The 26,021-nt window shown below is 45.8% G+C and overlaps 1 protein-coding gene across 1 annotated transcript in view; it reads left to right on the top strand.

Annotated features, from left to right (window-relative positions):
- The window catches only part of LOC115166163 (cadherin-4), a 363,183-nt gene that overhangs the window by 241,934 nt on the left and 95,228 nt on the right, over positions 1-26,021 (top strand). Inside the window, exon 4 of the mRNA XM_029719906.1 lies at positions 21,776-22,002. Within this exon, the coding sequence (XP_029575766.1) occupies positions 21,776-22,002 (227 nt within the window). The remainder of the gene's footprint in view (positions 1-21,775; positions 22,003-26,021) is intronic.

Genomic DNA, 26,021 nt, shown 5'->3' with positions numbered 1-26,021 from the left:
AATTGAGGCAAAAACTAATCCCATTTACAGCCAATATCGATTTGATTTTCCCTCCGTTCTCTTTTCTCCCTTTCTCTTCTATGGTATCTTTCATGTGGGAGTCATCACTATTGTTTCCTTGTTTACAAAAAGATGCCGTATCATGAACAATAGCATAATAGAGATAGTCAGTTGGCTGCTATCGATGTCCCCTTCTCTCCTCTTCTCCCTCCAGGCACAAACTTGCAATTTAGCGGCAGTGTGAACAAAAGTGCTTTATTACTCTTTTGTGTGGCCGCACAGTGGTTGAATGGACAGATCAATAGTCGTGTGCAAAGCTTATTGTCATTGCCTATGTGTGTGTGTGCGTGCGTTTGGGCATATATGCGTTTGTGTGTGTGTGTGTGTGTGTGTGTATGTGTGTGTGAAGGCTCTGTCTTTCATGTGTATTGACAGCCCCAGTCGCACACACTAATTACAGCACAAAGAGACAGCCATTATGTGTGTGTAAGCGTGTGCCATCACTCAGCCGACTGTGATAAGAGAGCAGATGAAGTTAGAACAAAACAAACACAATATGGACTAATTAGGGTTTCACTTTATTTTATTCAATTTGACCGTATTTAAATCAGTCTGGAAAACCTTTTTTTTTATGTGATTGGGGGATTTATTTGTTCAATTTGATTTCGTTTCAAATTAGTTGAGGTTGAATAGTGCGCCTCACAATGAATGTTATCACACAGCACCCAGAGAGGATCCAGGCTTTAAACTAGCCTTTAAAGCAAGCCAGCCAAAGGCATCAGTGACTAAACTCCTTTATTCAGTAAAGCCCAAATATTCTGCTTCATGACATTGCTGAGGGAGATTTCAGTGTAACTCTGCAGAGGAGTACAGGATACAGGATCTCTATTTCTGATCCTCTTGAGAAGAAGCAATGTAGAGTAACCTAAATGAAGAGAGGAATACAGAAAGAGGTAGGGGAGGGGAGAGGAAGAAGCAAAGAAAAAAGAAAGAGCGGTGCAGATAGTGGATGGAGAGCGAGAGAGAGGGACACTCGCAAAGAGAGAGAAGAAGAGAGAGTTAGTGTAGCAACAAGATCTCACAGTTTTACCAATTGGACTTCAGATTCTGACGTTTACCCGTTTTATCCAAACGTCATATTTCGAAGTTGCTTCAAACGTCAAATTTCGAAGTGCTTTTGACTCGCTGGGTTGACTCCTGTTTAGCATCTTTCTGTTTCTCCAAATGTCACATTTCGAAGTTTAGGTATTTATTCCGAATGGTTAAGTTAAGGGTTAAGGTTTGGGATAGGGTTTAAAAAAATAAATAATAATGATTGTCCACCACTGGGATTGAACACACAACCTTCGGATCCAGAGTAATTGGATTACACCCATCCGCCACCCTAGACCACAACACACTAGCAAAACCCAAGCCTACTTGATGGTAATAGCGCTCACTGTTACCTATCGGACGGTTTTGAAGGCATTTTGCGACGTCCTCAGGGCATGGACAGATGTCCAATTGCGAAGTCAATTGAGTGTAGAGTTCATCTACTGTAATATTCCATGTAGTCGTGCCCTCTCCTGTTATCCCTGTATTTCTGGGATCCTCCTCTCACTGTGCGGTATTCTGTTTTTCTTTCCGCCGTCTTCACTCTCTATCCTCCATTTGTTGTGTCAGCCTACATCAACAGGGCTGTCTGTCTGTCTCTCTCTGTCTGTCTGTCTGTCTGTCTGTCTGTCTGTCTGTCTGTCTGTCTGTCTGTCTGTCTGTCTGTCTGTCTGTCTGTCTGTCTGTCTGTCTGTCTGTCTGTCTGTCTGTCTGTCTGTCTGTCTGTCTGTCTGTCTGTCTGTCTGTCTGTCTGTCTGTCTGTCTGTCTGTCTGTCTGTCTGTCTGTCTGTCTGTCTGTCTGTCTGTCTGTCTGTCTGTCTGTCTGTCTGTCTCTCTCTCTCTCTCTCTCTCTCTCTCTCTCTCTCTCTCTCTCTCTCTCTCTCTCTCTCTCTCTCTCTCTCTCTCTCTCTCTCTCTCTCTCTCTCTCTCTCTCTCTCTCTCTCTCTCTCTGTCTCGCTCTCTCTGTGTGTCTCTTTCTTTCTTTCTTTCTTTCTCTCTCTCTCTCTCTCTCTCTCTCTCTCTCTCTCTCTCTCTCTCTCTCTCTCTCTCTGTCATAATGAGTGATCTGTAGTTTTTGGCACATTGATATCCAAGTGTCAGTGTTGATTGGAAAAGCTCTGCCCTCTCCCTTGTGTCATGTCTGTAGACACAGAGAGAGAAAGTAATTAAGAACCACTGCAGTCACTGGCTTTTTACCTCATTATCTGCCAATGACAAGCTCCCCTCAGCCAAGGTGTCACCCTGACATTTGTTAAGGCAGGGACATGAATTGAAGCAGAACAGGGAGAGCGGGATGAAAAAAAAGGGGTGGAACAGGAAGGAGGCATGCAGAAGCAGAGAGCAGGCCAGACAGACAGACAGACAGTGGGCTGGTACTGGCGGGCAGTACCACCCCTACTATGCCCTCTCCATGCCAGCCAGAGTCACAGCCAGAGAGACGTGCCTCCCAGCAGCAGCAGCTGTAGCCCCACCACACTGCATCGTACACACTAATCCTGTGTCACACACTCTGTGTGATGCTCTCATCAGTGGTGCTCTTCTCCACATGTATTTGGATGGTTATAGTGCTGCCTGTTTACCTGTGCTGTTAGTGTCTTTGGAATCATGTTTACGACCCAGAAGTACATTTCTTGAGGATATATCAGCTTTGCATATTATTTGGATGCATACCTTGTTTCTTTTTTGATCAAAAGTTTCATTAAGTCTCCCTTTTTTAGTTACAGATTTGTGAAGTTCAAAGGTTACCATTAACATTAATCTGAGAGGAAACAAGAGTATTTACATAGTGGTGAAAGGTCAAGTTTATGGTCAGGTTCAGAGGAAAGTGTCAGGAAATGAAGGTTGAAAAGAGGGGAGTTCTAGAATCCAGACCGCACACACCTGCAACTCAGGGACCAAACACCACAGGTCAGGGGTGGATGTTGGAACAGCAGGGGGTGGTTGTCAGTCTGACCCCTAGGAAAAAGGGGCGGTCCGGAGCAGCTAGAGGAAGTGTGTAATACAGAAGTAATGACACGTTAGTCTGAATCACTCTGGCCAAAAAAGAGAGAAACAGCCAATGAAGGGAGTTGAAAAGAGAGCCCTTTTTTAATGAGGTTTTGACACGACTTTGATACGACCACTGTGTCATGTCATTCAGATGCAGAGGAACAGAGAAATACGACACAGAAACTAGAATTTATATGTAAAACCAAAACCATCTCATTCTGTGGGATATTGGGGAAAGGTAAACTTTTTTTCATGTTGGGGTCATTAGTGAGGATGTCAGTCTGTGGGTTTGATGATGACTTAGTCGCGAGATTTGATATATGTTTGATTTGGTCCGACAGGGCTCTTTGTGCCCGTGTCTCCCACAATGCAAGCATCTCCATCCCCACTGACAGCCTTATTCTGTTGTCGCAGATCTAATGATCTGTTTTCAAAGCGCCACGCTTTAGGATTCTTCTTTCTTTTGTTATATATTTTTGTATCTTTGTCTGAGGGTGGCGTTAAGCGCCGTCTTTTGCGGTTTCATCATTGTCGTCACCGAGCATCTGTTGGCTATCTCATGCACAGTGGTGGGCATGCACACTCACAAATCATGTTGCAGGACTACAAAGAAATGTGACTTCTGTTAAGCCCAGGGAGACGAGTTTTGGATGTATGTTTGACTGTTTGTTTGTCTTTTTGTTTGTGTGATGTTAACCAGCCACGGTAATTAGACCCCACCCTGGCAGCCATGATGTGTCTATCTGTCTCAGGTCTGACAGCCAGAAGAATACAGCAGCCTAACCCTCATTAAAGCAGCAGCACATTGCTCGCTCTGCTCTGGGAGCTAAGAGGCTATTTATCTCCTGGCGAGGTCGAGGGCAGCTCACTGGGGTCCTGGCATCATAACACAGTAGGAGGGTGTCATGCTGCTACCTCCAGCCTCTGAAGTGCTATTCATTACGGGCACTTCCAGGGAAACTTTGCTACTGTGCTCAGAGCTGTATTGGTAAACACATCTGTGTTGTTAGTGTGTTTGTATCGATTGAGATCCTTGACCATCTTGACCATCTTACTCCTCCAGCAGATGCCTGTAGTATCCATGCAACGTTCACTGCTGTTGGCTCCGTGCAGCCCTTCTCTCCTCCTCTCCCCCCCCCCATCCTCCTGCCCTCCACCTCCTCTTTCATGTGCCAAGAGACAGCGCTGTAGGCGAGCGCTGACAAAATGCTGTCATTATCTTAGCGTTAGCGGGCCGCCCACGCAATGCCTCTCATTCATTTCACAGCTAGCCTACTGGCCCCGGGGGGAAAGAGGGGCGCATGGGGTCGAGAGAGAAGGCCTCCTCTTCTGTGTTTCTACTCCTCCCTCGCTTCCTCACTCTCCCCGAAGTCTTCTCAGAGCACATCACACCCGCATCGGAGCTGAGAGAGAGAGAGAGAGAGAGAGAGAGAGAGAGAGAGAGAGAGAGAGAGAGAGAGAGAGAACCTAGTTGTAGCCCGAATGTGAGTGGTAGTATCATAGATGGTAGCAATAAAACAAGAGGACATAGGTAAACAACAGTGGTTACACGCCAAGATGATCTGCTGAAATAGAGAAAGCAAGTCTAGAAGTAACAGGCATGAAATAGGGAAACTGCTGTGATAGTTGGACTGGCAGTTTTAACAGAGACGAGAGCTCACACACAGATTGGTATAGTCCACCTTTTGTTCCATTTGCCACCACTCCTCACACTCTTGTCAGTCACCCAAGTCTCCACTGTGGAGTCATTGATATGGGTATTCATGCTTACAGCTCCTGACATCAAATACGAACACACACATATGCACAAATGCCGAGTATCCCAGTGGGATTTCCCCACAGAGAGCAGTGTCTTGCAGGGAGTTTGTGACAGCGATGTTGGTGGGAGGGAGAGCGTGGGCCAGGCTAAAGAAAATACAAAATTCACCGCTGGTGATTCAGCAGTTCTTTAAGTCCAGCTGTGAAGCCTGATTCATTTGCTCTTCAATGGCAATCCTAACTCACTGTGCATTTGTAATATCTTGTACATTAATAGTGGGGGAGCTTTATAATGGCCCAGGCCTTCGCTGGCTGAGTGTGTGTAATGTACTGCTGCAGGGTGTACAGTCCTCCTACAAACTCTTGTGTTCAACGATCACTTTCCCCTCCCCAAGAGTTAGTCATCATTTGTTTTCTCCGGGCCTGTGCAGCGTGCACCTGACGGCGTTTTGAGTCAAAGTTTTTCGAAGCACTTGACTATGTTAGAGCGATGTGCGATGGTCTGGTGTTTGTTTGGTTTCTGACAACTCCAGTCCAGTTGTTCCTAATTTAGCAAACAGAGGTTGGAGTTGCTTATTACAGCGTAATTGTGCCGCGGTAAAGTGTCACTTGTCACATTATGGAGCATGGTAAGACGCTAATGAGTAGATCTAAATGCCATTTCCCCTGAGGGAGTGTGTGAGTGTGTGACCGTCTGGGTGATCTCACTGCTGGAAGTGTCCCTGGCTATATCTAGGAATAGAACCAATCATGAGTTAGGCTATAACAGGACCGTTATACATTTGTCTATGGGCTAAACACTGTTGAGGAGAAGATTGGTCCAGCTGGTTCATACTGGTTCTATCCCAGTCCTGTGTACAAGACAATGGACTGAGGTGTGATTGCAAGGAGAGACTCGATCACTAAAACGTCTCTAGAATAGCCAAACAACTGTCCTAGTAAGTCTTGCTCCCCCCCCCTCCCTCCCTCCCTCCCAAGCCCACCAGAAATCTCCAGTGCCCCTAACCCAGAAAACTGTAATTTCTCTCTCAGCATTAAATATTATTCAATGTATTTCATCTCCCTTCATCTTCCTCTGTTTTCTCCTCCGGGGAGTTTTCCCTGCTTTGCTTTTGACACGGATAAACTTGTGAGGGTTTCCAGAAGTGACAAGGTGTGACTGACGGGTGACTCTGTTTAAGCCGTAACTCCGTATCTCCCCCCCCCCCCCCCCCCCCCCCCCCCCCCCCCCCCCCCCCCCCCCCCCCCCCCCCCCCCACATACACACACTACCACCCAGTTTAGCCCCCCCCCCCGCCCCTCCTCCCCAAGGTTAGAAAACTTCCCCTCCACTCTCTTCACGCCTGTTTTGCCAGACGCGTGGTGGGGATTAGCTGAAGCGATTATCAGGAGCTTTTGCAGTTTTGTGCAGATGAATCATGGTAATGCTACACAGTGAAGTGCCTCATGCATTCCTAAGCCTCCTCTACACATCTCTCTGATTCTCCCAAACGACACGGCGAGCCAGTTGGCTTCGCCTCACTAAGCCAGGTGGAGGTGAGTCAACTCCAGGCAAGTTGGTGCCTTCAAACACACACACACACACACACACACACACACACACACACACACACCGCACAACACACACACATGTAGAGCTGCCAGGATAAATACAGGACTAAGCATCAATAGCAGAGAAATAGCTAGTTTGTAAACTAGCCATTTTTCACTATACAGTTGTAACTAACTGCTGTGCACAGTTGTAACTAACTGCTGTATACAGTTGTAACTAACTGCTGTGCACAGTTGTAACTAACTGCTGTGCACAGTTGTAACTAACTGCTGTGCACAGTTGTAACTAACTGCTGTGTACAGTTGTAACTAACTGCTGTGCACAGTTGTAACTAACTGCTGTGTACAGTTGTAACTAACTGCTGTGCACAGTTGTAACTAACTGCTGTGCACAGTTGTAACTAACTGCTGTGTACAGTTGTAACTAACTGCTGTGCACAGTTGTAACTAACTGCTGTGTACAGTTGTAACTAACTGCTGTGCACAGTTGTAACTAACTGCTGTGCACAGTTGTAACTAACTGCTGTGCACAGTTGTAACTAACTGCTGTGCACAGTTGTAACTAACTGCTGTGCACAGTCGTAACTAACTGCTGTGCACATTTGTAACTAACAGTTGTAACTTCCTGGATTTGGATGCCTCGCCTACTTCTCTAGTCCTAGGCATTACATGTCACATGATAGCTCTGTTTTTACACTCACTCAGATGTAGCACACACACCCTATGGGGGAGAGGAGTGCCTTTGGCGCTTTCTGACTTTGCTACAGTGCTAAACATTTCTCTAACATGTTCGCCTTCAGGGTAGTTAAACTCCAATTGGCGTTTACTGTTTAACATTACCGTAGCGGATTGCTATCAAATGTCCATGCGTCAACTCGAGCAATGAACCGTTTATGCTCGTGTCACCATCACTGTTACCGTTATGACTTCTGTCGTCCAGTTGAAGTTAAGAACACTACGTTTCTCTCCAGTTTCCAACTCTGTCTTTCTCGTTCTCTCCTTTCCTCTCCTCTCTCACTCTGACTTGTTGCTACTCAGTAACTCTCCTGCAGATGTTGTGGACTAATTGCAAAGCCTTTTTGGCAGTTCTTTTTCACACTGTGTCCCTCCTTTCCTCGGCGAACAGATGATCATGGCCCCTTTTTTCACCCCTCCCTCTTCCAAAAAAACTCTCAAGGATGTTCTCATTAACAGGACTTGTCACAACAACCAGCTAGCAATGCTAATTTATCCCCCCCCCCCGTCCACCACCTACTCAACCCCTCCTGTTTGCGGGTGTGTGGTTTCCCCCTGGAAGCTCCAGGGCCCTCTCCTTCCCAACCTCACAACAATTAGCCGCACTGAAGCTGTGTGGCATCAAAGACAAGAGTGTGTGTGTCTCTGTGTGCGTTCGTACCACTAGGACCCCTGATTACTACCTGGCAGAAATCATTTTCCCATAGGATGTCATGTCGTGTGTGTAGGAGGGAGGGAAGTCAGGCGCAGGAGAATCAAACTTGGTATAAATGGAGTAGTTTAATAACGTAAAACAAAAACTCCAAAACCAAAGTACATAATAAAATAAACGTGGGTACAAGAACCCGTCGCGCACCAATACATAAATCACGAGCATAACAGCAAACAATCTCTGACAAGGACATGAGGGGAAACAGAGGGTTAAATACACAACATGTAATGAATGGGATTGGAACCAGGCGTGTAGGAAGACGAGACAAAACCAGTGGAAAATGAAAAATGGATCCAATGATGGCTAGAAGACCGGTGACGTCGAACGCCGAGCACCGCCCGAACAAGGAGAGGCATCGACTTCGGCAGAAGTCGTGACAAAGGACCACTCTAGGTCTGGAGTGTGTACTGTAGAGTGTCTATGGAGTGCCTGAAGTGTCTGCATTGTCGGAAGGTGTGTTACGTAACTAATTGGTCCGTCATACGAGATTATCTCTTCGGAACAGCTGTATTCCCAGACACACTCTCACCTGAAGAAGGAGAGGAGGAGAGACGGAGAGAGGAAGAGATGTTCACCTCCATGTACTATATCAGCGTTATGCTGTTAGATGAGGTTTCGACTGAATCCTAGATGTCCAATCTTTCACACACAATGACAAACAATCACAGATATACACACACACACACAGAAACACATACACACACACGCGGTGTGGGATTTACCCTCCTAATGCCTCCAAACCCTTAGAAACATTTAGCTGACAGCTGTAAGACCCATCGATCACCCCGCTGCAAAGCCTTCTCATTCTGCCTGCAACAGGGGATCAATGACGCAGGCTGGCATCAACACACACACACACAAACGCACACACCCTTGGGGAGGTTTTGATAGCGATCATCAGTGACAAATGGCTCTACTTCAGCTTGGTCATAAGACACCATACCGTAAGCACACAGGCTGAGGGCTTAATGCACACTAGTCTCTGTGAGGAAGGAGCATACACACACACACACACACGCACATGCACGCATGCACACACACACACACACGCACACACACACAGACACACACACACACAGACAAGACACTCACACTCACACACACACACACACACACACACACAAGACACTCACACTCACACACACACAGAGACACAGACAAGACACACACACACACTGTCTATGGCCTTACCTGTGTCTGGTTTGACTGCAACTGTTACCATAATTACAGCTGTAGGCTATTACAGCTGTAGGCTACTTTCCATTGACACAGTACCACTTGTTGCTGTATTGAAGGTTTTATTTTGGGCAGTACATGGATGTAGTTAAGCTGGAGCGCTCTACCTCTAGCCATGGATTCTGGTTTGACCGTTTCCTGAACTTTTCCCTCGTGGTTCCTATCAAAGGGAAACTTTACAACCACTAATTGCACGGTTCACCCACCCAAGTCTCTTACAGGAGTGCATCTTTCCAGGAAACAGAAATATCCACCATCTTATTGAAAAACCACTGCTTCATCCACTACGCTGTGTGTGTTTTTCTAGGATTTGAGGGACTCAAAATTGATTTGTTTTTCTCTCCACACAAAGCCAGGAGGACGTCTTTTGTATATTGCCTGGCCCGTCAGAGAAACGGAACGTCTGAAACACTCGATGGACGATAGGTTGATTAGTTAAGCGAAACGAACCGTTATCTCTGACAGTTTGAGGAAGTAAATTCATTTTTGGTATGTGTAGACATCGACAGTCTGAGAAACGAATAGCCGAGGCAGAGCAGTCTGCGTGAATGGTGTGTTTGCGTTGTCCCTTTTATGATACCGCGCTGTGCAAGGATGATGACAGGGGAGAGAGTAACCGCCTATCTGTGAGAAGATTGAGGAAAGCTGGTGCTAGACTGAGATACAGTAGGTGGTGGGGTTAGGGAGAGTGGGGATGGGTTGGGAGTTGGTTTCCGGGGGTGATGGATGGAGTGACAGGGATGACGCATTGGCGGAGTGGGCAGATCGGCTGGGACTCTGGTCCCTCAACACCACACACACACTGACCTTGAGTACCCTGTCCCAGGCAAATGCCACCTGAGCCCTGGTGGGTAGTGATACTGTGGTGGGGATGCGGGAGAAAATGTTGAATGTGTGTAAACAAACCCAAATCCTGCAGGGTCAGACTGAGTGGAAAGTGCTGAGAGCAGCAGTCTTTGTCAAAGTGAACCCGGTGTTCTCTGAAAGACAAGATGCCCCCGTAGCCAGCCTCTCACCCCCTCCACATCTTTATACCCTGAGGACACAGGGCATAGGCATACAGGAGTCCTTCTCCCTCTCTATCTCTCTCTCTCTCTCCTTATGGAAAAAACACATGATTTCACATGTGGAAAATCACATGATTTCACATATGGCATTTCCACATATTTTGCATGAAATCAAGTGAAAATGTGTTTTTGGAAGACTTCACATGGAAATGTTCACGTCACGTGTGTAGCTTCATGTTATCACATGTTGAAGTGTTGCCTCCCCATGTTGTCACAATTATTTCACATTCATTTCGCATGAAATCATGTTTTCACATGTGCTCACGTGTTGTCACATGTGCTCACGTGTTGTAGTTTCATGTCATGACATGTTGATTTACACGTTATCACATTAACTTCACATTCAATCACATGTGAAACACGTGATCACGTGAAATGCATGTGTTTTTCTCTGTAATGGTCTATCTCGCGCTCTCTGTCTCTCTCTCTCCCTCCCAATCGCTCTCCCTCTCCCTCGCTCTCTCTTTCTCAATCAAGCACACACACACACACACCCTGTAAGTTGGTCATCGCTCTTGTGTATGGTAAGAACACACATATAAACACACTTTGGCCCTTGTTCTTAGATCTCCTTTACCTCTTGATTGTTAATATCGTAAAAGTGCCTAGACTTCAGTAAATATCTATCTAATCATTGCTTTAGCATCACGGTAGTTGTAAGTGATACAGGATCAGGGCTGTGTGTCAAGGGAACGCCACACTAGGTATTAAATTCATCATTGAATTTGTAGGTTATCGATCCACAGAACACAATGAAGAGCAACCGCCAGAGTGCTTTACGGCTCTTCCCCCCATGACCACAGAAAGCCAGGGTAAAAGGCCAAATTGAATGAAGTGGAGACATGATTGCTGTGTGGAAATGAGAGACGCACATGGGGGATGTCGTCTTTGGTTAGCAGTGTACAGTGTCTGGGTGCGCGTGCGCATGTGTGTGCGTGTGTGAGCACGTTTGAGGTGCAGCACTATGTCTGACAGTCCAGCCTCCAAAACTAAGAGTGATCATTGGGGAGGTTCACAGACATGCCGCCTAAAGCTTAGTGTGTTTTGACTGCGGCTTTGGCACAACATACTAGACGGCTGTGAAGAAAAGTTGGAAAAGTTGCTGCTTGCTTCTTTTCAATTTGTCTCTTCCTCTGCAGTGGAGGCTTGTCTATGCCTGAGAGAGGCTTTATTTAGTCTGATCCCCCTCTTTGCCTCTCTCTCTCCCTCTCTCTCCCTCTCTCTTTCCCTCTCTCCTTCCCTGCATTGTCTTCTAATCACCGCTAAAGCCTTCTCTAATTGCCAAACGAGTCTGCTTTCTCTCGCAGACCCTTCTCTCTTTCTCTTTCTCCTCCACCACAGCTCCCTCTCCTCTCCTCGGGTTCGTCGTCTCCTCTCTCTCTCTCTCCCTCCCTCTCTTTCTTCTGTCTGCATGTTGTTCTCTCGCTCTCTCTCTCCCCTTTGCCTCCTCAAACGCCCAAGACAGAGGGAAAATATATGATTCATTTAAACAAAACGTAATGTATGACTCTTTGTTTTTGAATTATTTGAATGTGATTTACTAAGCAAGGAGAGTTACGAGAATTGGCCTCTTGAGAAGAAATCGATTGATTATTTGTGTGCGTGTGTGTGTATAGGTGTGTGCAACTCTGGCTCACACACATGGTAGATAGTGTTGAGCGTGGATGTCTGCTGAGGTTCTTCTACTGGGAGTAGGGATGATGGGGGAGAGTTGATAAAGCCCAATCAAGCATCCAGTAGCTTGTTCAGATGAATATTGATCCATATTAATATGGTAGATAGAATATTCAAGTAAATCAGGAAAGGAGGATTTGTTAGTTTTTTAATGTTTATATTTTTAACATTACACGTTATTTAACATTACACGTCAAATAGGTTGATTGTTAATTACAAATAGGTTCTAAGTTGGACTTTGGGTCTGGGTCCATTGTTCAAATGGTGGGTTGGCAGACAGCTTGGTAGGTGCTTTGTCTGGAGACAATTTTAACTTAGGACCTGTCTGCACGATCCCTAGAGTACTACACATACACTGTACACGCACAATGGCAGAGAAAACCAACACACAGCATGCAGCATGCAGCCCACATGGAGGAGGGGGGTTGTCTCATAGCTGTCCGTCAGTGGTGTGGTAGTAGTTTGGCCATGCCCCGTCAGTGAGGCTGTCCTCAGTCAGCCTGTCCTCAGCCAGCCTGTTCTAATACTCTGCTTATACCTTATACACTACATACTCCCCACAGTCAGTCTGATCACCAGCCATATCTCCCCCCCTCTCTCCATCCTCTGTCCCCTCATCTTCTATCTCTCACTCATTCCATCTCCCCCTCTCTCCATCTCTTTGGCCTGCCAACTCTCTCTCTCTCTCTCTCTCTCTCTCTCTCTCTCTCCCTAACTCTGTCCCTCCCTCCATCCATCTCCTCTCTCTGTCTATCTCTGGGGATGCCAGGCCAATTAACCTGTTTAAACAGCCATCTGAAGAACCATCAATTCCAGTAGGCTGTGTGTGAGAGAGAGCCAGTATGCTGTCTACACTGAGCCCGAGTCCCAGTGCCAGACACCATCAAATCCCCCTCCTCCTAAACGAGTGGGCAGGCCCACCGTATCCCACTGTCCACTAGAGCATTCATCTCTCTCTTCCTCCTTTCTGCCCCTTCTCTGACATTATCCCGGCTTCCATTTATTTCGGACTCATTTCGACTCACTCTCCTCTCATCCTTTCCTGATTGGGCCCACTAGAGCATCCATCTCGCTCTTCTTGCCTAATCTCTATCCCTCTATCCACACACTTCCACTATCCACTCCTTTCTTTCCTATTTTCTCACAGTATCGCTTTCTCCGCTACGGCTTCCATCTTTCTCGGCCTATCTCTAACTCGATCTCCTCTCTTCCTTCCCTGATTATGTTCCTTCCTCACATCACTTTCAACAGCTGTCAGACTGACTGGTCATAGAGGACATTGCAGCAGAAGGAGTCCTTACCAGACCTTTCCCTAATTAAGCCTGTCCTCAAACCCTGGGAAAACAAGAGGAAGAAAGAGTGTGTGTGTGAGAGAGAGAGAGAGAGAGAGAGAGAGAGCACGTGATTCCTTCACACATTGTCCTTACCTGCCCAGCATGTGTCAGCATGTCCTTCCCCAACCTTCCCCTTTTATTCTTTCCAAAGGAGTATTGACGGAGGGGAAATAAAAGAGATTCAACCCTGGGGATGGAACGTTTGTTGCGTAGCTGTAACCATAGCCGTAGCAGTTTATTGCCGTGACAGCTCTCCGGGTTAGCGGTGGTAGCAATTGAGCGCTTGCAGCTTTGGCACTGCTGGGGTTCGGTCCTATTTGTCAGATCAATTCAGAGCACCATCCTGGTATAGAGGGTTTTTTAATGTGCAGCAGTGAAGTGGATCGTTGTGCTTCAGTGTCGCTGTTGTGAGCGTCTTTTTCATAATCTATCTCATTCTGCTATCGAACCGCCCGAACCGTTAAGAAATGGCACTCTTTGGAGTTTTGTTTGTGTGCTTGTGTGTGTGGGAGGGGTGTGTGTTGTGTGTTGTGTATCGGGGGCTGGGGGGGGGGGGGATGATGACAAAGAACTGCAACTAGCAGCGTCGTTGTGTTTCTGGTTGGTCCAACAATAGGAGTCTCTAGGTACCTCTGGGGTATTCCAATTGGATACTTGGCCTGTCACTCATTTAGATTGTTTGTTATCGCAGAATCTGTTTGTTCTGCTTTTGTCAACACCGGGACAGACAAATACACATACACACAGTTGAAGTCAGAAGTTTACATACACTTAGGCTGGAGTCATTAAAACTTGTTTTTCAACCACTCCACACATTTCTTGTTAACAAGCTATAGTTTTGGCAAGTCGGTTAGGACATCTACTTTGTGCATGACACAAGTAATTTTTCCAACAATTGTTTACAGACAGATCATTTATTTATTTATTTATTTTTTATTTCACCTTCATTTAACCAGGTAGGCTAGTTGAGAACAAGTTCTCATTTACCACTGCGACCTGGCCAAGATAAAGCAAAGCAGTGCGACACAAACAACAACACAGAGTTACATATGGAATAAACAAACATACAGTCAATAATACAATAGAGAAAGTCTATATACAGTGTGTGTAAATGAGCTAGGATAAGGGGGGTGAGGCAATAAATAGGCCATAGTGGCAAAATTATTACAGTATGGCAAATTAAACACTGGGGTGATAGATGTGCAGAAGATGAGTGTGCAAGTAGTGGTACTGGGGAGCAAAGGAGCAAAATAAATAAATAAATAACAATATGGTGATGAGGTAGTTGGATGGGCTATTTACAGGTTTGCTATGTACAGGTGCAGTGATCTGTGAGCTGCTCTGACAGCTTGTGCTTAAAGCTAGTGAGGGAGATATGAATCTCCAGCTTCAGTGATTTTTGCAGTTCGTTCCAGTCATTGGCAGCAAAAAACTGGAAGTAAAGGCGGCCGATGGAGGAATTGGCTTTGGGGGTGACCAGTGAAATATACCTGCTCGAGCGCGTGCTGCGGGTGGGTGCTGCTATGGTGACTAGTGAGCTGAGATAAGGTGGGGCTTTACCTAGCAGAGACTTGTAGATGACCTGGAGCCAGTGGGTTTGGCGACGGAGATGAAGCAAGGGCCAGCCAACGAGAGCATACAGGTCGCAGTGGTGGGTAGTATATGGAGCTTTGGTGACAAAACAGATGGCACTGTGATAGACTGCATCCAATTTGCTGAGTGTTGGAGGCTATTTTGTAAATGACAGTTTTACTAGGGTATGTTTGGCAGCATTAGTGAAGGATGCTTTGTTGAGAAATAGGAAGCCGATTCTAGATTTTGTTTTGGATTGGAGATGCTTGATGTGAGTCTGGAAGGAGAGTTTACAGTCTAACCAGACACCTAGGTATTTGTAGTTGTCCACATATTCTAGTCAGAACCGTCCAGAGTATGATGCAGAACGGGTGGGTAGGTGTGGGCAGCGATCGGTTGAAGAGCATGCATTTAGTTTTGTTTGCATTTAAGAACAGTTGAAGACCACGGAAGGAGAGTTGTATGGCATTGAAGCTCGTCTGGAGGTTTAGTTAACAGTGTCCAAAGAAGGGCCAGAAGTATACAGAATGGTGTCGTCTGCGTAGAGGTGGATCAGAGAAACACCAGCAGCAAGAGCGACATCATTGATGTATATAGAGAAAAAAGTTGGCCCAAGGATTGAACCCTGTGGCACTCCCATAGAGACTGCCAGAGGTCCGGACAACAGGCCCTCCAATTTGATACACTGACCTCTGTCTGAGAAGTAGTTGGTGAACCAGGCTAGCCAGTCATTTGAGAAACCAAGGCTGTTGAGTCTGCCGATAAGAATATGTTGATTGACAGAGTCGAAAGCCTTGGCCAGGTCGATGAATACAGCTGCACAGTATTGTCTCTTATCGATGGCAGTTATGGACCTTGAGCGTGGCTGAGGTGCACCCATGACCAGCTCGGAAACCAGATTGCATAGCGGAGAAGGTACGGTGGGATTCGAAATGGTCGGTGATCTGTTTGTTAACTTGGTTTTCAAAGACCTTAGAAAGGCGGGTAGGATAGATATAGGTCTGTAGCAGTTTGGGTCTAGAGTGTCTCCCCCTTTGAAGAGGGGGATGACCGCGGCAGCTTTCCAATCTTTGGGGATCTCAGACGCTTCGAAAAAGAGGTTGAACAAGCTAGTAATAGGGGTTGCAACAATTTCGGCTGATAATTTTAGGAAGAGAGGGTCCAGATTGTCTAGCCCGGCTGATTTGTAGGGGTCCAGATTTTGCAGCTCTTTCAGAACATCAGTTATCTGGTTTGGGGTGAAGGAGAAATGGGGGAGGCTTGGGCAAGTTGCAGTGAGGGGTGCAGGGCTATTGACCGGGTTCGGGGTAGCCAGGTGGAAAGCATGGCCAGCTGTAGAAAAATGCTTATTGAAATTCTCAATTATCGCGGATTTATCGGTGGTGACAGTGTTTCCTAGCCTCAGTGCAGTGGGCAGCTGGGAGGAGGTGCTCTTATTCTACATGGACTTTACAGTATCCCAGAGCTTTTTGGAGTTAGTGTTACAGGATGCACATTTCTGTTTGAAAAAGCTAGCCTTTGTTTTCCTAACTGCCTGTGTATATTGGTTCCTAACTTCCCTGAAAAGATGCATATCGCGGGGGCTATTCGATGCTAATGCAGTAAGCCACAGGATGTTTTTGTGCTGGTCAAGGGCAGTTAGGTTTGGAGTGAACCAAAGGCTATATCTGTTCCTGGTTCTGCATTTTTTGAATGGGGCATGCTTATTTAAGAAGGTGAGGAAAGCACTTTTAAAGAACAACCAGGCGTCCTCAACTGACGGAATGAGGTCAATATCCTTTCAGGACACCCGGGCCAGGTCGATTAGAAAGGCCTGCTCGCTGAAGTGTTTTAGGGAGCGTTTGACAATGATGAGGGGTGGTCGCTTGATCGCAGACCCATTACGGACGCAGGCAATGAGGCAGTGATCGCTGAGATCCTGGTTGAAGACAGCAGAGGTGTATTTGGAGGGCAGGTTGGTTAGGATGATATCTATGAGGGTGCCTGTGTTTACGGATTTGGGGTTGTACCTGGTAGGTTCATTGATAATTTGTGTGAGATTGAGGGCATCAAGCTTAGATTGTAGGATGGCCGGTGTGTTAAGCACGTCTCAGTTTAGGTCACCTAGCAGCATGAGCTCTGAAGATAGATGGGGGGCAATCAATTCGCATATGGTATCCATATCACAGCTGGGGGCAGAAGGTGGTCTATAGCAAGTGGCATTTTCACTTATAATTCACTGTATCACAATTCCAGTGGGTCAGAAGTTTACATACACTAAGTTGACTGTGCCTTTAAACAGCTTGGAAAATGTCATAAAATGATGTCATGGCTTTAGAAGCTTCTGATAGGCTAATTGACATCATTTGAGTCTTTTGGAGGTCTACCTGTGGATGTATTTCAAGGCCTATCTTCAAACTCAGTGCCTCTTTGCTTGACATCATGGGAAAATTAAAAGAAATCAGCCAAGACCTCAGAAAAAAAGGTAAACCTCCACAAGTCTGGTTCATCCTTGGGAGCAATTTCCAAACGCCTGAAGGTACCACGTTCATCTGTACAAACAATAGTACGCAAGTATAAACACCATGGGACCATGCAGCCATCATACCGCTCAGGAAGGAGACGCGTTCTGTCTCCTAGAGATGAACGAACATTGGTGCGAGAAGTGCAAATCAATCCCAGAACAACAGCAAAGGACCTTGTGAAGATGCTGGAGGAAACAGGTACAAAGTATCTATATCCACAGTAAAACGAGTCATATATATCGACATAACCTGAAAGGCCGCTCAGCAAGGAAGAAGCCACTGCTCTAAATCCGGTTTGCAACTGCACATGGGGACAAATATCGTACTTTTTGGAGAATTGTCCTCTGGTCTGTTGAAACAAAAATAGAACTGTTTGGCCATGATGGCCAATGTTATGTTTGGAGGAAAAAGGGGGAGCCTTACAAGCCAAAGAACACCATCCCAACCGTGAAGCACGGGGGTGGCAGCATCAAGTTTTTTGGGTGCTTTAATGCAGGAGGGACTGCTGCACTTCACAAAATAGATGGCATCATGAGGTAGGAAAATTATGTGGATATATTGAAGCAAGACATCAGTCAGGAAGTTTAAGCTTGGTTGCAAATGTGTCTTCCAAATGGACAATGACCCCAAGCATACTTCCAAAGTTGTGGCAAAATGGCTTAAGGACAACAAAGCCAAGGTATTGGAGTGGCCATCACAAAGCTCTGACCTCAATCCCATAGAAAATGTGAGGGCAGAACTGAAAAAGTGTGTGCGAGCAAGGAGGCCTACAAACCTGACTCGGTTATACCAGTTCTGTCAGGAGGAATGGGCCAAAATTCACCCAACTTACTGTGGGAATCTTGTGGAAGGCTACCCGAAACGTTTGACCCAAGTTAAAACAATTTAAAGGCAACGCTACCAAATACTAATTGAGTGTATATAAACTTCTGACCCACTGGGAATATGATGATTATTCCTATTATTCTGACATTTCACATTCGTAAAATGAAGTGGTGATCCTAACTGACCTAAAACAGGGAATTTTTACTAGAATGAAATGTCAGGAATTGGGAAAAACTGAGTTTAAAAGTATTTAGCTAAGGTGTATGTAAACTTCTGACTTCAACTGTACGCGCGCACACACACACACACACACACACACACACACACACACACACACACACACACACACAATACGTCTGTAATACATAGAGAGACAACTGAAGAGAGAGAAACAGAGGAACAAATGAGGTTGCCTCCATTTGTGATGGAGATAGAGAAAGGTGAAGGGCTCCACACAGAGACAAAGAGAGGGAGATATTGGCAAGCAATAGTGGTGCTTGTTTAGCTGGTTTTGACACATCCAGCACACAGTTCCTTATGCAGCTCTCCTTTGGCCCTGTTGTGTCTGTATGAACACACAGAGATGTACTATGAATAATCTCATGGAAAAACAACTCTCAACTCAAGCAAAGCCCATGACAGAGGTACAACCAAAGTATAACCCTACCCATCAGCCAGTACAGAGGTGGTCCTCCACATGCCTGTCCAGAATACCAGAAGGGAGTGTGGGGAGGGAAGAGAGCTTTGTCTTTCCTTTGTTATTCAGGCATCTGGCGTTGAAAGACAGGGAATATATCAAATGTGGGGATATAAGGATCTTAATGGGCTGTGAAGGTGAGCTACGGGGTGTTTATGAGTAGTGTGTGGGGGGGTACACCAGGCAAATGCTTTATACACACCTGCCTATTAGCACGTCTCAGTTAGTTCCCCATGCACTCCACCAAAGGGCCGGAATGCCCCCCTCCCCTCCACACACACACACACACACATGCAAGGCTATCAGTTTGAGAAGCTTGAAGATATCCTTTCCGCTCCCGCCCTTTCTCTGAACTTCTTCTGTCGGGGACTACTGCACCACTGGCTCTGTGCCAAGTGAGAGAGAGAGAGAGAGAGAGAGAGCGAGAAAGACCACCTGCTGCTCATTATATGCACATATTTGACTGCTGCAGCGATACATGAGCACTTGTCATTACAATAAAGCATTTTGGAATTTGAATGTGACTTCCTCTTTGCTAATATAATCAGGCTGCCTTCCAAAACTGTTTCAGCGCTTGTTTGCCAACTGTAGCGTTTGTTTGTCCTGCAGAGAGAACAGAGAGATAGAGAGGCGAAAGATAGAGAGAGAGGACAGAGAGAGAAATGGGAAAAGAGAGGGCAGGGAGAGAGGTAGAAGGTGGGAGAGGAAGGCACAGAGCGAGAGCCAAAGAAAGAAAAAGAAAAAGACAGAGAAAGAGAGCGTTAATAAATGTGTTGCGATACTGTACATTGATGTTTGTGGTGGACGGTGACCGGGGGACTCTTCTGTTGTATCACAAAACACAAAACTCAGTTCCCTTAATACCACAGGCTAGACTGGGACGCCTGTCCTTAGACAACACCTGTTACCCGGAAACGACTGAGTAGTGTTGGTTCAATCTGTCCGGGTTTTAGTTTCAGAGAGAACGTTTTTAATGATGTTTTACCAGATACATCACCACCACCGGGCCCAGACGGAGAAGGAATTTATTTACAGACAGACATAGATAGTTTAGATACTGTACTGTACGTGGTTCAGCTGTTGTAGTGGTGGCTAGTGGAAACGTTGAGAGCGAATGGGAACAGACTCTGGTGAGTTCCGTCCCTCAGCACCAAGGTTCCTCTCACTCGAGATGCTGTCTAGACAAGGTAATCCCTGGGAAGGAGAAAAAGACAGAGTGAGACAGAGAGAGAAATAAGTTAATTGCCCTAGCCACTGAGCCTGGAGATTGGTGGGGTGGCGTGGGTCTGTTTGTGGTGGGCTGAAGACAGAAAACAATAGTCTGGCTCTTCCAGTGGTCTGTAGCTGGTTGGGAATGTGTTTGGACACAGAATAATGAACCCATAATAGGAGATAATAACACGTAGTAATAAAATATTGTCTCAGTAGGGCCTGAGTACAAGGACCACACAACTTAGGAACATAAATACAGCATTGTACACACATACATGTTTCCTTTATGACCTTTGTTTGATTTGATGTCTACATCGTGTTTGTGGAGTAACTGAATCTCGCCGCCTCCCTTCCATCCGTTATTTAGTTTTTCAGGGATGTGAAGGATAAGGACATTTTCTCAATTTCATGCTGATTTGCTGCATATTAGCCTGTGGTTGAAGTCAATAGTGTGTTCAGTCAGCCATGGAGACGGGAGGTTCAGACTCAGGGTTGGGTTTCGCGTTTCATTCAATCTCTGCTTCTTTCTAATAGGCTGTTCCACTGCCTCTGTTTAATGATTGTGTGTAATTAGTGAAACTGGATATAGACACCTCTCTCTCTCTCTTTCTCTCTTTGACAACCAACTTTAAATGAAACATATTCATTTTGTTTGGCATAATTTATCATCAACCAATGCCATTTAGTAAAATGATCATGTGGTTTTCATTATCGGACTCACATCTTTGTTTAAATACCCATTCAAAGATGGTTGAAAACCAGGAAGTGAATGTGAGCAAAACCAAACCTAATTTATCACACATTTTTGGTGCTAATTGTGTATACAATTTTCAATTAGAAGGTTGTAAAATTGTGTTGACCTCTAAAACATCACTGGTATGGCCTATATTGATGCTAAATATACATTTTGCTAGTGATCTTTTTTTATTGGTGTGCCACTTAAAGGGTTAACATGAATCTGAACCGGACTTGGTGATACGGGTCATTCCATATCACATACTCTGACTACTGTATTGTATTTGTAATGAATAGAATGGGTGCGTGAGAGTGCTTATTTGCCTTGTATACGTGGCTTTGCCCAAGACCTTATAGGCCTGTCCATTAAATTGTCATTTTTAGTATCTTGGTCTTTATATGTACAGTATGTCCGTGTCCTGATTCTTTAAGTCTCTGCTGTATAGTATGCTATAATTGCCTATTCTCCTTTCTCAGATTTGAGTGTTTATTTGTATCTGTGGCCAAGAGTCCAAAGTCTTATACTCTGAATGTACTTATATGTTTGTATTAGAGCTTTTGGGTTTTGACCAGATGCTATATATATTCTATAAGTGTGAATGCGCTTTACAGTATACTAGCTTATTCTCCTCTCTCCGACAGAGACGTTGAGACGGCAACACAAAGCCCGTCTCATTCTCTCCTTTATTTCCACCGTGTTCCTTTGGAAAGGTTGTGACATTATCAGGGATATTTCTCCAAACATCATTTCTGGGTAAAAGTCCACAGAGAGTCCTGCAGGCAGATGATGTATGCAGGCGTGAAGAGACAACATCAAACAGCTCAAGTGCAAAATACCACACTGCTGTATTCATAACCTTTCAATGGAATAAGAATGGTATCCACCACCATGCATGAATGGTCATTCACGTATGATAATGTGAACTATGTATTGGTAGTATTAACATGTATTGGTGGTATTACCCAGTCATAACTATGCATGAATTACATCTCTCTCTCTCTCTCTCTCTCTCTCTCTCTCTCTCTCTCTCTCTCTCTCTCTCTCTCTCTCTCTCTCTCTCTCTCTCTCTCTCTCTCTCTAGTGAGGTTTGATGACTGTATGGAGAACGAGGGGGTGGTCTTTCAGAGCGGTGACGCCAGGTTCAGCGTTGGGATCGATGGGTCCATCTACACCCAGAGAGAGGTGGCAGGCCTGAGCGGACCGGTCCAGTTCACGGTCACTGCCAGCGGTCCACACACACACGTGTGGGAGACAACGGTCAAACTGGCCCTGATGGGGCAACCCACACCCTCACCGCCAGGCAATCAGGTAAGAATATAATTCTGTTCATACAGTAGATGTGCGCACACACACACACACATGCACGTAAGTGCATACTCACGTCACACGTACACACCCACTCTCACACACCTTTGAAATGCATCTCCCAAAAGTACTCGAGAACCCTACCTAGAAAACCACCCACTCCCATCCTCAAGTTTCAGTCAGCGATCAGCTCAGTGTGATCTCCCTTACTCCCTTATCTTCTGCTGGGGTCTGGATAGCAACTAACAACTGAGTGGTACGATCATCACACTCTCAAAGGGGAGGAGTACTGTACTCGCCCGTAAGCTGTTATTGGAAAACATCCGTCCGTCCGCCCGTCTGTCTGTCCCTCCCTGTCCCCGGTTGCCCCCTGGCTGGCTTTCCCTGACAGTGTTAAAGACCAGGTAGACTACAGAGCTCTGACTACAGAGCTCTGACTACAGAGCTCTGACTACAGAGCTCTGACTACAGAGCGTTTCCTCATCTCATGTGATCGTCAGTGCCAGCCTAGAGGAGAGCAGCAGCGTTGCTAATGTTAACCACATTCAGTAACGACAACGCACAATACTTTTATGGGGACTGTGACTGTAGAAGGCATCCAGCCACCCAGATCAATTCCATCAGAGACGGAGTGACCGCTTACAGCCTTAATGTTGGACAGCACTCACACTTGGTCTCAATTAGTCTCTAAAAGAGGTCGGGGGACACAGGTAGGAGTGGTGCAGTGCATTGTGGGATTGAATCTCTTCTGGAAAGAATATCTTGGGTGTCAGAGATGACTGTGTTCCTGGGTCAAGGGACTTGTGTGATACATTGTTAAGACTTCTACCCCCTAGTTTTATACTCAGCTGGCCCCTCCCGGGATTTTGTGTTAAACGCACTACGACAAAGTTTCTTAATGTACTTGGGAGTATGGATAGATAGTACACTGTCCTTCTCTCAGCACATATCCAAGCTGCAGGCTTACGTTAAATCTAGACTTGGTTTCCTCTATCGTAATCTCTCCTCTTTCACCCCAGCTGCCAAACTAACCCTGATTCAGATGACCATCCTACCCATGCTAGATTACGGAGATGTAACTTATAGATGGGCAGGTAAGGGTGCTCTCCAACGGCTAGATGTTCTTTACCATTGTGCCATCAGATTTGCCACCAATGCTGCTTATAGGACATATTACTGCAATCTATACTCCTCTGTAAACTGGCCATCTTCGTATACCCGACACAAGACCCATGGGTTGATGCTTATTTATAAAACGCTCTTAGGCCTCACTCCCTCCTAACTGCAACCCTCTTTCCTACACATACAGCACCCATTCTGTCATTCGCATTCTGTTAAAGGTCCCCAAAGCGCACACATCCCTGGGTCGCTCCTCTTTTCAGTTCGCTGCAGCTAGCGACTGGAAGGAGCTACAAACAAAACACTCAGACTGGACAATCATGGACACTCTTCCTGACACTTTGCGTGATTTATTGTTGTCTCTACCTTTTTGCCCTTCGTGCTGTTTTCTGTGCCTGACAATGTTTCTACCATGTTCGTGCTGCTACCATGTTGTATTGCTGCCATGTTGTGTTGTTGTCTTAGGTCTCTCTTTATGTAGTGTTGTGGTGTCTCTCTTGTCGTGATGTGTGTTTTGTCCAGTTTAAAAAAAAAATCTAAATCCCAGCCCTGTCCCCACAGGAGGCTCTTTGCCTCTTGGTAGGCTGTCATTGTAAATAAAACATATTGAAAGAATGTGTTCTGTGTCAGTGTATCTGTGTGTGTGTGTTTGTTTGCTGTCTGTCCAGTGTCTGTCCAGTGTGTGAAAGCATGTTTCATTGTTTCTGAGGCTGTTTCTTAATGTGTGCTATGTATTGGTATGCGCATGCCCGTGCCTAATGTATATGTTTCTCTGTGTTAGCCTCACTTGCACAAACATGGCAACCCAGGAAGACACTGACTAGTCCTATAATAGTAGCTCAAACCTGGCAACCCAGGAATGAACTGAGTTGTCCTAATAATAATCAAATCAAAGTTTATTTGTCACGTGTGCCGAATACAACAGGTGTAGACCTTACAGTGAAATGCTTACTTACAGGCTTTAACCAATAGTGCAAAAAAGGTATTAGGTGAACAATAGGTAAGTAAAGAAATAAAACAACAGTAAAAAGACAGGCTTTATAAGTAGCGAGGCTACATACAGACACCAGTTAGTCAGGCTGATTGAGGTAGTATGTACATGTAGATATGGTTAAGGTAACTATGCATATATGATGAACAGAGAGTAGCAGTAGCGTAAAGAGGGGTTGGCGGGTGGTGGGTGGTGGGACACAATGCAGATAGCCCGGTTAGCGAATGTGCGGGAGCACTGGTTGGTCGGGCCAATTGAGGTAGTATGTACATATGTACATGAATGTATAGTAAAAGTGACTGCATTTATGATAAACAGAGAGTAGCAGCAGCGTAAAAGAGGGGTTGGGGGGGGCACACAATGCAAATAGTCTGGGTAGCCATTTGATTACCTGTTCAGGAGTCTTATGGCTTGGGGGTAAAATCTGTTGAGAAGCCTTTTTGTCCTAGACTTGGCACTCCGGTACCGCTTGCCATGTGGTAGTAGAGAGAACAGTCTATGACTGGGGTGGCTGGGGTCTTTAACTATTTTTAGGGCCTTCCTCTGACAACTCCTGGTATAGAAGTCCTTGATGGCAGGCAGCTTTGCCCCAGTGATGTACTGGGCCGTACGCACTACCCTCTGTAGTGCCTTGCGGTCAGAGGCCGAGCAATTGCCGTACCAGGCAGTGATACAACCAGTCAGGATGCTCTCGATGTTGCAGCTGTAGAACCTTTTGAGGATCTCAGGACCCATGCTAAATCTTTTTAGTTTCCTGAGGGGGAATAGGCGTTGTTGTGCCCTCTTCACGACTGTCTTGGGGTGTTTGGACTATTCTAGTTTGTTGGTGCTGTGGACACCAAGGAACTTGAAGTTCTCAACCTCCTCCACTACAGCCCTGTCGATAAGAATGGAGGCGTACTCCGTCCTCCTTTTCCTGTAGTCCACAATCATCTCCTTAGTCTTAATAGCACATAAATAGCACAATTGGTTGGGCGCCGTAAAACTGCTGCCATTTCTTCCGCCGCCATTTTATCAAATAGTATCTGAATCCAGGAATACACTGAGGAGTCCGATAATGGTGTCTCAAACCTGGCAACCCGGGCGGGAGACTGAGTTGTCCTATATTAGTAGTCCTATGATTTATTTACTGAAGGTATCCTACAGCCCAGGAAGGGGGATAAAAATACCCACAACTGATTTCACTCTGCTGCCTATACAGAGACTGTCACATATAGTCAGCCTGGACTGGCACCAAGGCACTGGGTTCATCAGGACTTGGCATGGCCTTTATCTCAACCCTTTAGGTTAGAAGTGAAGGCTATTCGAGGAGTGGAAGGTTAGGAAGGTAGGAAACAGCATATATTAACAAAGTTAGAGTGACTCTACTGTAGCTTTGAGCTAAGACTTTGAGTCTAAGACTCGTCATTGGCCCGTTCCATATCTCTCCCTGAACCCCAATGGTCCATTCCAGCATCTAATCAGCATTTAATCAGTGCAGTGATTCTCATGTCTCCCTGCCACCTGGTACTAAATGTCCTACTGGAGCAGAGAGTGGTAGGGGCGGCCAGGGCACTCTGACATTGCTTAGATAGGGATCACAGGATCAGCCAAAATTCTCCCTGTCCAGAACAGACCATGTGCCACTCAGTTCTCTGCCATCAAACTGATCCACCAAGAGAACCTCTTACTGTGGGCAGCCAAGATGGGGTCACACCATGGCTGCTGTACTATGTGAGGAGAGTGTGTTGGGTCCAAGGGAGTGTGTGTGTGAAGCCAAGTGTGTGTGCGAGTGCTCATGGAACTCAGGCAGCTTCACACCCAAATCCCACTGGGTTCACGGACTTTGCAGCAAAGATAGCCAGTCGAACTAAAGAGCAGGTCTTAGACCCTAAGCAACTACTCCATTGTTTGTCTATTACACATTCATACT

The sequence above is a fragment of the Salmo trutta genome, chromosome 28 (genome assembly GCF_901001165.1).
Source record: "Salmo trutta chromosome 28, fSalTru1.1, whole genome shotgun sequence".
Classification (NCBI taxonomy): Eukaryota; Metazoa; Chordata; class Actinopteri; order Salmoniformes; family Salmonidae; genus Salmo; species Salmo trutta.
This window is presented reverse-complemented; position numbering and strand designations above follow the sequence as displayed.